Source organism: Coloeus monedula, assembly GCF_965178545.1.
Source record: "Coloeus monedula genome assembly, chromosome: 4".
Classification (NCBI taxonomy): Eukaryota; Metazoa; Chordata; class Aves; order Passeriformes; family Corvidae; genus Coloeus; species Coloeus monedula.
The window spans coordinates 67,484,680-67,500,277 of NC_138784.1; the positions used below are offsets into that span (position 1 = coordinate 67,484,680).

At 36.9% G+C, this 15,598-nt stretch overlaps 1 protein-coding gene across 1 annotated transcript in view; it reads right to left on the reverse strand.

The window, feature by feature from the left end:
* SEMA3E (semaphorin 3E) overlaps positions 1 to 15,598 on the reverse strand; it is a gene marked incomplete at its 3' end in the record, with an annotated part of 131,532 nt that overhangs the window by 17,767 nt on the left and 98,167 nt on the right. Inside the window, exons 6-11 of the mRNA XM_082280620.1 lie at positions 15,072 to 15,165; positions 7,867 to 7,986; positions 7,290 to 7,432; positions 5,392 to 5,506; positions 4,982 to 5,051; positions 3,524 to 3,668 (exon numbers count right to left, since the gene is read on the reverse strand). Of these exons, the coding sequence (XP_082136746.1) occupies positions 3,524 to 3,668; positions 4,982 to 5,051; positions 5,392 to 5,506; positions 7,290 to 7,432; positions 7,867 to 7,986; positions 15,072 to 15,165 (687 nt within the window). The remainder of the gene's footprint in view (positions 1 to 3,523; positions 3,669 to 4,981; positions 5,052 to 5,391; positions 5,507 to 7,289; positions 7,433 to 7,866; positions 7,987 to 15,071; positions 15,166 to 15,598) is intronic.

Consider the following 15,598-nt stretch of genomic DNA (forward strand, 5'->3'; position numbering starts at 1 on the left):
ACTTTTTGGGCTTAGCTACAGGAAAGTATTTGTTCAGTGTTGACTTGAAAGTAATTGTCTAATCAACCTAGTGATGAAATTTCACCAGCTGTTTGCAATAAAGAGACAGAGCTGGAGCATGAAGACAGGCTAAGCCTGTGCTTCCCATGCACTGCACTGCATATCACGTGTATAGGCATTGCCAGGTTCCCTTTGCAAAGTTCTGGTCCTGGAGAGATTTAATAAAAATAATCATTCACAGGCTTTTCATTTTAATTAAATAAAATCAAGTAGTCTAGAAAGGAAACAGTAGAGGCAGCTGTCTCTGAAGTCTATCAACACCACTTTTGATGTAGGTGATGTCATTTCCAGAAGCAAAACAGCCTAAATGAACTAAAAGAACCAGCAGAGATTATGGCAGAGGATTGTGGAGTCTGTCAGAACCTGTGTGACTCTTAACAGTGGCTTTCTGTTTATTTAGCTTTAAGCTCTACTCTCATTCCTTATAGACTTATTCTTTACTCATTCAGTACCTAACATCAATGAGTGCTGATTCTCAGAGATGCCCATTAGGTTATTTTTGGCCTCTTGTCAGTGTAACTCCTGTAATGGGAAAGGTAGTGGGATTTAGTTTACCAACATGCTGCACATTCTTTGGAGTGTGCAACCTAACACTTGGCTGCAGCCCGCTACACAATTTTTCTTCATGCTACTGCATAAACATTGAAAAGACCTCTAAACTCTGCCCTAAATGAGTAGCTAAAAATGAATCAGTTAATGCTCTGTTAGCTGGCAGAGCCATTTACTTCAGCCTCTGATGAGCTCTGCAACATATAAAGAAAACCATGGTTAAATCTATTAGCACCCAGGAGAGAACTGCTTCCTCAGCTAATTTTCCCCTGATATTGGGAAATTACTTGCACTCTTCTGCTCCTTTTTCAGTTCCTATGCCTTGCTTTTTTGGGGAGGTGACACTCTAGTCTGACCCAAACGTGGGCAAGGAAGAGAAGCATTGAAAGCAAGTGGAACTTAGGGCAGCCTCTCTAAAAATCATTGCCAACCTTGCCGAAGTGCTGGTGCTGTGCTCTCTCCTTCTTGCCAAAAAGACACCATTTAATCTTCAGTGCTAGGAGATATCAATGTAATAACTGCAGTCATTAATACTGAATTCATGCCTGTGTTTAATGCTAGTCCAAATAACATATGTGAGGTGTTCTACTGCCCAGAAAAAAATGAATACCACTTAAAGAACTTGGGTTGTACCACCTTTGCAAAATATAAAGCCATTCTGCAATCCATGCATGGTACTGTCTCATTATTTGGTAGAAGTGCAAAACCCATACATTTGATATACAAAATATCAAATATGAAACTAACAATTCCTTTGAATTCAACCATTTTTCCCAAAATGCTATAATTTATTTACCTGTCTTTCTATCCTGACTCAATACTAATGACTTCAATTGGTGTCAAACAAACAAAAAAGTATTTGGTATTGATGTCAGTAGTGCTACAGGAGTAGTTCATTGGCCAAGATGTTCAAATCATATCCATAATGTTTAAATCTTAGATAATCTCTTTTTTTGAACAATTCCTTCTACATTTTGACTTACGTCTGTAACCCCAAGAGAAGTAGAGAAAAATATTAATCTTAAATGATTAATTTTAAATGAGAAAGGACATTAATTTGAAATCATACTACAAGGAGAAAAACTTCACTGGAATGGAGCAGATAAGATAACACGCCTCTCATTCCTGAGATCTGGTGATAAATGAATTGTGTGCAATGCTTATTTCTGGAAATGATTGTTTTTAGTATAAAGGGGAATACTGATTCAATTATCAAAGGGAAAACAGCACTGAAAGGAACATCCAGCAACTGTTTATTCCACCTTTAATATCAAGAGAGTGAGCCCCTAGCCTGAGAGGAGATTAAGAGGTGAAGTGTGGAAACTTCGACGGGGAGAGGGAGGGGTGGATTTAGACAAGCAGCTGTTAGAAATGTCTTTGCTCAGAGTTAGAAATCTGCCCAATGACAAGGGATAGACCTTCATGAGTGTAAACAAAAGCAGCTTTGCAGCACATGACAATTGCCATGGGTGGGTAGGTAGTTGTAATCCCAAAAAATACGGGGCAAAAAAGAATTCCTGGATGTTTTACTTCCCTGAGTTAGCCTGGCATTGCCTGCCTCCTTCTGGAAGGCCTGGCTGTGCCTGTTCTGTGAGATGGTGACAGGCCCTGCAATGCAAAGAGCACCTTCAACCTGCACCAGCAGGTGCTCTCCTCACCCCTTGAGTGGGGATGTGAGAGCCCTGGCACAGAAGCCGCAGAAACACCTAAAAAGACACTAAAATGGGAAAACGGCTTGAGGTGAAGATTACTTGTGATGTCCTTGAGAAAACAACATAAGAATTAGGAATCCCTTGTAGAAGTTAATTACTTGTTACTTAGATCATGAGTTTGTGATTTCCTCCAGAAATCTAAGTACCAGACAGGAACAACTCTCTACATTACTGCACCTCTATAGTTGCTGAATGCTCACTACACTAATTCCCATCTAATTGCATTTCCAAAATATTTCTTGCTTCTTTCCTTCCATTAATCATCATTGAAAAATAATTCTTTTTATAAAGAAACTTGTGTGAAAATTAATAAAAAGTGTGAGTGATTTTTCTGAGTTTGGTTTTTTACAGTGTTGTTTTAATATTTTTATATTCTTTGTAAAGGGTACAGAACAAGAATGTTGATAAGCTCAGGAACCTGACTGAAGAGTAGTAAAATCTTACTCTGTGATGTCTGAAAGGAAATCAGTGAATTGTGAGGGTACCAGACCATTGCTTCCAGAAAGAACCAATCTTGAGCAAAGGGCTTTGAATGATGGAGAATTCGCTCCTTGACTACAAATGCATTTATTCTGATTAGTTACTTTTATTAAAATATGTCTCATTTCTTACCTGTGCATTGATCTAAATTACAGAAGTATTTAAATTTGATCCTTTTGGAAAATGAGGTGGAAAAAAGGAATGAGAATCACCTGACATTAAAATAGTGGATTCTCTTTTGTTTTGTGTTGTTTTGTTTTTTTCTCTTCCTTTTCTTCCTTTTACACTTGTTAAATGTCCCAGTTTCACCACACAAAAGAAAGAAAGTGAGGCTCCTTCACAGGTAATGCACTTACTGTTTCTGAATACAGCATCTGACCCACCTTCTAGAGCCACCTCTTTCTATCCCTTTTGCCTGGGGTCCTAATTTTGGGACCTTAGAACCCTTACACAAAGTTGATAAAATCATGTCCCAACAGGATTTTGAAAAATTGTATATACTTGATCCCACTATTTTCCTCTGGGAAATGTAAGGTTCTAGTACTTGATTAAACCTATTGCTGAGCCACTCCACACTTCTCCAGGAGTAGCTGGAGTATGTAGATAGTCAAAGGACTATATCCTGCACTGTGAAGTCGGGAAGATTTTACATTAGCAGCAGTCTGCTTTTTCTTTCCAAAATCTTTTACATAGCAAAGCAGTGGAAAATAGATTGTACTTACTGAACCAGGTCTAGGATAAGGTACTTTTCTTTCATAGAGAGCCCAGTGGTATTCAGGTCCTTCTTTATGAGCATATGGTCCATTGAAAGCTGCTCGGACACTTGCCATGTGGTAAACACATATAGCATATCCTCTAAATATATTGCTATGAAGTAAAATTTAAAGACATTATTAAAGCAGTATGTCACATTCTGTCCATATAATACTGGAATTATAATGTAATTAAAACCAAGTCACATTTCAAGAGTATTCAGGGAGAAAACACAGCTTATTCTTTCCTATATGCTTTTCTTCTAAATACTGCATCCAATGATCTTTAAAAGTCTTTAATGTGTTTATATTCATAAAATTTCTCCAAGGAAGCTCTGTGTTGTTATGCCAAAATCTGATGATGGTGTACACAAACTCTAAATTACTTGTTTAGAAACACAGAGGAAGCACAACAGTCTGAACTCAGATCCTGTATGTCTTTGATTAGTGACTTAAACAGTTAATCATTTTCCTTCTCCAAAATTTTTCCTACTGTTTTTGCTTGGAAAGATGGGAACCAACCAATGCTGACTAAAGTGAACAATCCTAAAATGAGTCCTTTTTCTATTGAGTGGGAATGTTAGTTGGTATTATTAGTTAGAACAGATCACTTTATGTAGAACAATCCAGATAAAAGTTTCTATTTTATTTTTACACTTTATTCTAATATTTTTTTATTTTGTTCCATAAAAGAATTTGGTTTTTTTAATTTTTTTTAAAGAAGGATCAATGTTCTCTACAAAGAAATTATTTCTGAAGACTGCAGAAGTTGATCCAGATAATTTTAATTAGGTGCCCACCTTTCTCTGCTGGCATTGAGAGCCAGTAGGAAATGTCAGGTGTCTGCAATCCTAGAGGAGCAGATCTGCCTTCTGTTACTAATAAAAATAATAAATCAGGAGAAAATGGCAAAAGCACAGGTGCTCTTTTCTAGCAGTTACATCCTAAACTAAGCTGAGAGTACTGTGTGCTTGCACTTGAACCAGGCTGCAGTGGAAAAGGAAAAGGAGGCCACCAGCAACAACACATCTGGTACTTTAGGCTTCACTAAGAAGTCAGTAGGAATTTAAGTTGCTATCTACTTAACCTTGAATTACAGTGGAGCTCTTGAAGGAAGACAGGTGGCTCTGAGATGCTGTTCTTATAAGCATGCAGGAATGCATATACTTTGACACAGGAAATTGTCAAGCTGAGAAACATTTAATTAATTTGTGATCCAGATATGCTGAATCACAGAATGACACTTCAGGCCCCTGAGTGTTATGGAGAAGTTTTTACATTAGCAAGGAAGCCCACTGTGAATAGAGAGCTGAGATTCAACTGTTTACTATATATTTGCTAAGGGATAGGTATCATCCAGCTTCTATCTTTTTAATAGACTGTTCAAACATTCCTCTATGGCTGCTATTATTTCTTCTAGTTGTTTACCTTGTAGTGTTGAAGAGGCCAAATATCACTGGATTTTTGTTATCACGAGTTTGCAGCAAAAACACATCCTCTGTAAAATTTAAATGCCATGTTATTGTTAAAAAACTACTTTTCTCAGCCCCCCCAAAAGAAAATTCATTGGTTGTTAAAAGCATAATCACATTTGACTCATTTATTCTATTTAATTTTATGCAGATTTTAAAACAATCTTTAAAAGCAATGCAATGCATAAAGGAGTAATTGATGATAGTGAACTCCATATATATTCCAACTTCATATACATTGGAAACAATGCTAACCACCATTCCCTGATAATGAATACAAGTGCAATATTTGGCTGTAAAATGTATTATCATTAAGTTATATGTTTTTTTCATGGTTTCAAGTTTGTTACCATCTAGGATATTTACCTAATTCATCAAAATGTGTATCAATTCCATTTCTCCCAGGCACAGAACAAACTAGCCTGGTTTTGAGGAAAGTGGTCCATTTATTGACGAGCATTCGCTGGCCTCCCATGTCATTCTGTTTAGAGAGAAACAAATGCCCATGGTAATTTGAATGAGTAAGTCTGGAAGCACAAACTTCTCTGATGAATTAGCTGCTCATTGTATCCTCTAATGTCAAAAGCATCCATTTTCAAACCATATGTCTATTACTAGTATTATTTCTCTGGAGTCAGTTTTCAAGTAGGATTGTGCTGATCAAGTCCAGGTCTCATTAAGATCTGTGGTTTCATAAGAATTTTTTAATTCTGTGCCATATCCCTGGATAGTTTTAGCTATACAGCTGTTGTAAAGCTTTTTTTTATTGGTCATTTTTGCAAACTAGATATACTGAGTATGTTACTGAACTTTAGCTTTGCTTTAAGAGCTCAGTGCAGCTTTAATTCAATGCATTTGGAAACTGAAGCCCTGAATCTATCTATAGAGCTGGTGCAGATGGGGCAAGTCTGAGGTAATTATTTACATGGTTTTCTAACAAATTCTCAACAACTTTAGACAACACCTGCCTCGCTATGGTTGTCTCACCTTTTTCTTGCTCTTGCAACAGTTGTGACTTTCAAGAAAAGGGAACATTTAGTACTACTTAGCAATCAGGTTTTGTAACCTTTAGGTAACATTCACAATCTGTGGCCTTATATTCAAGACCCGTGTAACTGGCTGTTGAAGGCTCTGCAATAGGCTTGCAAAACTTGTCTCACAAACAGATCTGTTTTCCTCAGAAAAGTAGAATTATGAGGAGTAGATGCCTCTGTGTTGCAAAACCTGTTACAGCTCAGATGAAAATGTAAAAGCTGGGGGAAAAAAGCCAGTCCTTGAATCACCAGCTAGATTTTTTTTGTATTCACTAAATCAAATCTGAATTCTGACATACAGCTGTGAAGTTAATGGCCAGATACATTTTGGAGAAGTGGAAGAGAAAGGTCAGTGGGATTTTGGTTTAACCCATGGCTAGAGATAAGACTTCCAGGTGGATATATTGCAGAGTAGAGGGAACTATTAAAATAATCTATTCAGGCATATATTCAGAACATAAGCCAAAGAATTTCAGTTTGGATCTTGATGCAGGCTGGAATCCAGAAAGCCAAGTGGCTTTGTGAACATTAATGTCTGAGGCTGCATATTGGGAGTTTGCATACATCAGATGTTTTTAAGTTATACATGAATACCCAAGAAAGTTTAAGGAGCAGTATGCTGGTGAGCATATGTGATGAATACCACACATCCAGGTGACAGAAAATAATTAACTTGCATCTTGCTCTTTGCCCAATAGTTTTAGGAAGGTATCCCCTACATGGGGGGGGGGGGGGGGGGGGGAGGGGGAGGTATACAGGGGGAATACAAACTTTTTTTTAAACAAAATCAGATCTTGAGAAAGAACTTTCTCTTTCCTTCCTTTAATCAAGCAGATGAAGTCCCAGTGGGAATGGTAGAGTTCCTCTTGTCAGCCTTACAGTAATTGATTACTAGAAAAGGAATGCACCCAAAATTCATCAGTGTTTAGAGAGCACCAATATGGGCAGCTGGGAGATCATATGTTAACAGTGCTCCTTGCCAGCAACTGCCTGAGATCTCATTCCTCTGTGTGGGGCCAGGGAGCCAAAAAGAGATGAGATCAACACACCAGGAGGATGGCGTGAGTGGGAAATGGATAACTGAACAGAGCAGTAGAGGGAAGCAAAGCCTTTCCTCATGATTTTTCTGGTCCTTCCCGTAAAACTTCAGTCTGTCTGTGAAAATAATTTGCTGGACAATTCATCATTTGTTCTAGTTTCTTATCTGCACAATCAGAGAAAGGATCTTACCGCACATACACGTCCCACTCTGGTATATATGGCGTGAGTGCTTGTCTCAGCTTCTAAAGCTTTTTCAGTAAAGAAGAAATATACTTTGTTATCATCGTGGTCTTCATTGTCAGGAATCATGTATGAGCCAACGAATTTTGGTTCTTTAAAAAAAACCAAAAATTAATTGAGTCCAGTTATTAAAATACTGTCTTATTTTTTCAAGCCTTAAAATCAGCTGATAGAAACCAAAAAATAAAACAAGAGGTAAGGGGTCTGTGAGTCAGAGAGCTACCAAAGCACAACAGAGTTGATAGAAATAGTAAAAAACGTTTTTTTATTTGGTGAGTATCTATAGAACGTGTGGAATACATTAATGTTGAAGTATTTTTATACCTCCAATTGACAAATTAATATTCCTTTGTATTTTTGCAAAAGATTATTTTCCAGTCCCATTCTCTGTGTTTTATATACTTTAATTTGAATTAGGCTAAAACTCAACACTAATATTTGCATAGCAATCTCCAATCCCATGCAAACCAGAAATTGTCCAGTCATCTGAAACACCTCTGGTTTTAGCTCCTTGTCCTTCTCATACCTTTCAGCAGGCGCTCATTGTCAGGCTCAGTGCGAAGATGGGCCATGCGGTTCATGGAGCGAAACAGAGCAGCATCTCTTCCCCAGTAGTCGCTGTAGAGACCAGTAAAAAGTTCACCACCTGCAGACCAGACATTAAAAAAAACCCAAAATGAAACAATTTGGTAATACTCTATAATTGATTTCATTGCACGTGATAGGAACCTCACTGTAAATACGTGTCCTTAGTATTTGCTCACAGGGAGAAGGTGAGTCAGTAGTTTAATACAGTCTGAAGTGCACTTGGATGTCGTTCCTACCAGCAGCCCAGAATTTGCTACTGGAGCAGCGTGAGGACAAGAATTTTAAATTTCATGCATAGTGGTCTCATTTTCAAAACTGTCTTGATAAGATAGAGTCACACACGGAACATGAAGGTGTTACATTAACATCTGCCACAATAACATCTGACACATTGGGCACCTCAGTTCAAAGATCTCACTGTGGTCCAGTTAGTGCCTGGCTCTGGGGACAATGTGATGGTACCCAAATCTTCACCAGTGCTAAGACCCTGACCAGTGATTGGCTGCTGAGAAGTTCCAGATGTGCCCTGGTTTTGCTAATGAGAAGCACCAAATTTCCTGATTCTAGAAGTGGAAGGGACATGGTGGGTTTGTGAGGAGCTAGATATAACAGGAGCAAGAAAATCATATGAAAATGCAGCAACAGTTTTCAGACAATGCAGTGCTAAGGATAAGAATGCTGTTAGCTGCACCGATCTACTGATTTGGGCTACACTATGTGGTTACAGCTCAAAGCTAAACCATAACTGAATCCACAGACTGGAACTCAAACACAGGAGCCTTTCCTGAGCATAATTATGAAATTTAGCTTTGTGGAAAACATGGCTGAAAAGACAGTCGTACTGAAAACACTGGAGGGCTGGGTGCAGTTATCTCCCCAGCTGGAGAGACAAGAAGCAGTACCTGCTACCTTAGAAATTATTCCTTTAAACAAGCACAAGTTTTATTAGGCTGAGGGGGTTTTCCAGTCAGCCTACTGGAATTGTTTCACTTCACCCGGAATAACTGCAGTTTGGGAATAAATTTCTGGCTGAGGGGATTCCGTGTTCAGTGGACAGAAAAAAAGGGACTTTTTTTCTCTGGTCCATCAATAACTTGTTTTCATAGCATTGAAGTATTTACCAGCATAGGGACAGAACCTGAGATTTCATCCATTCTCCACAACTGGTGATGAATATTTCTTGAAAAATTTATGGAAACATAAAATGGGTCTCATTTTCAAAGGATTTAGATGGTATTCACAAATTAAACAAGCATCAGAAAAATTAGAAATAATACACTGATTAACAGACACTGTTGAAAAGTCAGTATGTATATTGGTACAATTTAATATGTTCAAAAATCCAGCCTATCTCTGACCCATCTAAAATTGTGATATTGGATAGATTTTACCTTGGTAAAATTCCATCAATAATTCTACCTTTCCATTTTGTATGGACACTATTCCCTTAACTGATCAAGTATTAACAATAATTTATTTCATATCATTGTGGACTTAGGCTCAATTTGAGAAGCAGGCAGCTGTTGTCACTAGGTGGCATCCTTATGCTAGAAAAGAGCACAGAAGGAATTAAACTGCACAGGGAGAGGGAGATAAATTATTTCCAGTTAAAGGCTAATCTGAGTGGAGGCTTCAGTGACACATCTTCCTGCTGCTTAATCAAAATAAACATGACTGATACATCCAAATAACGTTTGCTGGCATTCAAAAAAGATTATAGCAGAAAGCAAGAATTTTGTCTGTAGGTGTCCCTCAAAGTGTGAATTTTGTTTCTTTTAAGAGAGACATATGAATTGAATGGTTGGCATAATTATGAATGATTATTCTGAAAAGTTAATAGTTTGGCAGCTGGGACTGGTTCAACACCTCAGCTGAGCTGGAGCTGAGCACAGTTTTGCCTTAGGCTTCATCATATACAGAATGGATATTGCCCTGGAAATACCTGGTTGTGATTTAGAGTAAAATATTAATAAGTGAAGTAAAAATTAAATTTAAATTATAGCATCTGTAGAAGTTAAGGTTGCCCAAAACTAATAGAGAACTTTATTTTTTAAACAGCACAGAGCAGCTTAAACTGTAGAATTTGCCAGTGTCTTTACAATGTTCCAAACAATCTTCACAACCCTAATTAATGAGTTATGTTAGTCATATATTCCCCTTTGGGAATTCTGTTGGAAAAATACATCAGATTGGCTGGTATTCTTTTTAGTTTTGGTGATGTGTAATGCAAAATGGGATATTTTATCTTTTCAACACTATAATGAATCTTGGAAAATGCATCAGTGCAGGGTAAATGATTCATCACATATTACCAATGATCAGGACTGACATCTGTAAGTCCAGATGTTCAGAAATTTGGATATGGAGTCTATTCCTTTTGTTTGACATAGGTATAAAATGGTGGTTTAAATAACTAACCTGCTGGTATGGCATTCTACCGTATACTGAAGAAGTTATCACTAATTGTACCTCTGAGATCCTGAGGGGAGAAAATGGAAGTTCCAGCCCTGGATGGATATTGTTCCATGAAAAATATTTTACAGATACATAAATTAAATCTGATTTTTACCCTGAACCTTTAGTAAACTAAATATAAGTATCCTGTGTGAACAGACAGGTCACTTCACCTAAGAACAGCGAAGGGACAGTACTAACAAGTGTGAGTGTCAAATATCTCAGCACGAAAACATTCAACATGATTCTGATATACTTTGCACTTGTGACTCTACGAGGATCTTCTCTTGTCCTTTCCAATAGTCTTCTGTTTAAATGCAAGTTACAAATTTTGAACACTGCTAGGTTTTTACAGGTGCTGACCAATTCCAGATTTAGAGATAACCTAAGGTTGAGGCTTGAAGAATTCTGGAAATATTTCTACTTTTTTCCTCCCTTGAAAAGCTACTGTCACATATTGATTCACTCCTGTCTTGGCTGCAGGGTTTTATACTGCTGCACATCACACTGATTAACCTCTACTCAGTGAAAATCAGCTGAGTAACTTCAGAGACCTTCACTGCTCCTCCTCTCTTCCAGTCTAACCTCAGCTTCACGTTAAATTGCTAAAATTTAAGTTTGGTTAATCAGGTTAACAGCCTGGTTAATCATGTTCTAAAAAGAATAAAAAGTTTCTTCTTTCTTTATTTAAGCAAACAAAAAACTCCCATGGACCTCAAAGACCAGTTTTAGCTCAAGCGATACACACATACTTTCAGCTAGCATTCTTTTCAAGCAAACAAATACATCAAAATTCAACTGTGACCATTTAAAAATTCCTTTACCTTTGTCCTTTATTCAAAGCCAAATATTCACAAATTAAAATACAAACTTTTTCTTCTAAACCCTTCAAAATTCCTAGGTGACAACCCCAAAGCAAAAGAGATTGAAGCATTTAAATTAAATTACTCATACAAAAGATTTCTATAAATAGGCTGCTACCACCTTAAAGGTGGCATGTTTTGTGTACCTGCTTCAAACTGGAAGGTAATTCAAACACAAGCTATTATTCATTAGTAGTCTTTTTTTGGGGTAAATTGGAAAATTTATGTTATGAATAAAGGATTAGAACACAATGAGTAGAACATAAGCTGCACCTTTCATGCATTTCTTTGACTGTCAGTCAGTTATTACTCACATGACAACTAAAATCAAAAGACTAATTCACATTTTAGTAAATGATACTTTTGGCAGTATGAAAACAGCAAATTAAAAAGTGCCAAACCTATTGTTTAACTGTAAACTAATACCTCCGTATATTTGTATTTTCTGTCTGTCACTCAAGCATTTTGTCTTTTGTTTTGAGAGAAAATGTATTTTTGTCTAGAGTAAAAGAAAATACACAAATACCTAACTTTTAAAACCATAAAAGCAGAAAATATTTTTGAATGGATTCCCTGGATATTCACCTATTCAGATGTAGTTTCAGTTTTTCACCACTTCTGCTATATTGCAGGTAAGAATATATGGACATAAACTAATTTCTCATCTTTCAAGAGCTAGTGTGGTCTAAGTTAATCAGTGTGCAAAATCTGGTATCCAAAATAGTTTTGGCTATTGAAAGCAGATGGAGGAGTTCATTAGGAATAAAAGTCCAAAAGTTTTATATACCATTGAGCTCAACATAAACATTTTATTCAGCCTGTCTTCCATCCAACTTCCATTCTGTTTCCTGATGCTGGCAGTAAATTAATTGATTGTTCATATATTGAGGAATTCATCAAAAGCTACTTCACCAGTGGGTCAGATAACCTACAATAATGCTTACAACAGCACAGATACTTCATTTTCAAGCCAAGTCACGAACTGTTGTTTTCTTGAAGTGGGTATTTTAACTCTTGTGTTGAAATACATAAAGAGATGCAGAACAAGAGATTATCTTTCTTCCTAAATTAATCCAGCTAAAGCTGGTCCTAATTAGTTATGGTGCAAATGATCTTTCAAGATCAAGATTTTAAAAGCTTTTAAAGCTTTATGAGAGGTATGTAAAGTTTTCTTGTTCACCTAACCCTCTCTGTTAGTCAATGGTGATGCTCGTGTAGGCACTGTGTTAATGTGAGGGGCAGAGGTGGGAGCAGGTTTTGAATGGTTTCCTTAGGAGGGAGAAGGTGCTGGGGTGTGCTTTGCTAACAGGTTTGCATTAAACCTTTTCAAGGACATGCACATTGGCTGAACCTGTGCCACAGAGTGGAGACAACTCTGGGGCGCAGCCTCCAAGATCATGCTGACTTCATACCAGGAGCAGATTTCACTTTCTAAGAAAACTGAAGTGCATGAAGAAGAATTAAACTTCCAAGCACTGGAGGAAGGACTGGAAGACCAGTCCTGGAGGGTGCATGGTGTAGTTATCATCTCCTGTCACAGGGTAATGGCCATCATGAGCTGAATTCAGTGCTTGTCTGAATGAAGGAGCATCCCTTCCTTCTCAGTGCATTTGGCATTACAAGTCTGTCTCATTCTCAAATGTCAGTTAAAAGATTATTATTCACTGTGATTGCATCTAGGTCTTCTAACCTTTTCAACTGGCTACCTGCAGAGATAAAGGACATACATCTTGGAGTCTAAGGTGCAGCATTTTATTCTGTGACCTCTGTGTCTCTGGTTAGTAGAAATTGGTAGAATAAAAAAGAATACATGGAAATTCAAATTTGCTGATGATATTCTTCCTAAGTGCTGGAAGTGTTTCAACTCCATCCATTAGTTACAAATACGAAATAATAAATAAAATATTAAAATCTTTGAAGAATTTTGTTATGCTTTTAAAATATCACTGCACGATAACTTGAAATTATAGAATTTCCTAATGGATGGCTAGAAAAATGGCCTCCAAATACTTTGCTGGTTTTGATGAAGGGCTGAAAGTTAGTCTGTCTTTTGGTGTATCAGTGATCTGATAAAAAAATTATTTTCTCCTGTTAATTTTGCTACATTACAGAATTTTTAGCTTTGTCAGAATGATTTTATAAGTGTTTGTCAGTGGACCTCCAAGAATCTAATCTCCCTTTATCAGGGAAGGGCTTATTTAATTGTTTTCTCCTTCAGATAAAAATATGAGGATCCATAGGACCTCCCATAATTCAGGCAAACTCTTAAAGCTCAGTGGGACAATCTGGCTTCCATTTAAGCAAATAAAATTCACATTGATCTCACAGTAGGAACATGATCAGGTTAATTTATTTACTTAGTTCTATCTGAGGAAAGATTGAGAAGGACTTCAAGATTAGACCATGAGGTTTCAGGCCTACAGCAATTCCATGAGTCTTTGTTCCCAGGCTAAGCTGAGACTGGAATTTGTCAAAAAGTGTAGAAACAATTTAGAAATAAGGGTTGAATAAAAGCGTGACAATCTGTGCTTCATGGACTTTGGAAGGTCAGGCAAAATATAGTGTGTTTTTCTGATCCTTCTATGACTTCTTAACCCACTAACTCTTAAGAATTAAAGCTCTAATTTACTTTCTTTTTTTAATGACAATGAAGAATATTTTGATGAATTGCTGCAATGGGAAATATTTTACATTTACATTTACATTTTACATTACTGCTGAAGATTCTTCTTGTAATTAATTTCTTAATGTAAAGGAACAAATAAACATAGCATGTAAAAATACATCTGTCACTCATGAGCAATAGTTCATCACCACCATGGATGAGCCGTACCATTGTAGTTAATCATCAGAGAATTTCTCTCCCAGATTTGAAGATGCAGAGACAAATGTAAACATCAAAAGGGCCCTAAAATCCTCTTTTTTAATCCCTGAAAAATATCAAAATTATTTAATCTTTAGCCTCTTTTCTCTAGCTCTTTCTTTTAATGGATAGTCCTTTTGAATGCTTGGGTTTTGTTTATGTTTTCTAAACCCAGAAATCATTGCTACTCCCTAACTCCATCTAGCTTTTACCCTTTACCTGCTGTTCCAGGCTATTTTTAGTCAATGTACACTTAGTCAATAGTGCCAAGACTGTCTTTGCTTCATCTCACAAAATGTTTTAAGCAAACATATTTGAGGAAAACCCATATGGTTTGCTATATCACAGCTTCGAAGATCCCAGTCCTATAGTGATACACTTCCCAGCAAGGCACAGAAGTGCACTCTCAGTACAGCTTCCTGGCACTGCAGGACTGACTGAATTCTACTTTTATATCCTTTGAGTATAAAATCAACTTTTCTAACATAGAATCACCAGTTTGCGATAGTTTTGTTAGAAGACCGCATTAAAAAAAAAAAAAATTAAAAATGGTAATTTATATGAACAATAAAGCTTGATATAAATACACTTAAATTCACATTTTTACAGGGTGCTTGTTGCTCAGATTCATCTCAGTAGATGAAAACAAAAGTGTTGCAAATGACTAAACCACACAGGCTTCTTTGCTTTTAAGGAAAGCAGGAAATTATTATTTCCATAATTACACAACAATCTATTACCTTCAGGATGGCACATGTCATTCAACATTTCACTTCAGTGAGACACCCTTGCTGTAGTTAATGCTGCCTGGAATGTAATATTAATGTGGGCAGCACCATGAGGATTAAGTCTGACATGTGGAAGGTTGCAATGGAAGGCTGACAACACTTTGGTGTGCTGAAGAAAGAGACTCAGAATGACAGATTGACAGGACTGTGAAGCTTGTCACATAAAGATCATTACCAATTAAGATGGAGGTGAAGGAAGAACTGGGGTCAAAAGGGCACCTGCCTCGTCCTCTCTCAAATTTGTGCGATTCCAGTTGAAACAGATGATCCTTAAAAAAAAAATGACAGAAAACACCATAAACCCTACAGGCAAAGAAACAGTCCTCAGAGACAAGCTTTAACTTTGTTATACCTTTGTGGAGGATTGACTTCATTAGGGAGAAAACACAATTATGGTTGCTCACTGATGTACTGGCAAAAATTCTCTGGGTTTCTACAAATCACCTTTGTGTGTTCACTGCCCAAAAAGAATCAGAAAGATATGCACTAAAATTGCATTTATTTCATTTCTGTGGGAGTAGGGAGGGAGGATTCCTCTATCTCTTCTCCAGATTATCTAAACATTAAATAGATATCTCACCATGGAATGTGTTTTCCCCCTTTAAACAATTTTTTTTTTCCCAGTAGTTGTTAAATATATCATACTGTGTTATCTTCTCTTCATAGCTTTGAGATGTTTATATATCTTCTTCATAGAAGTAT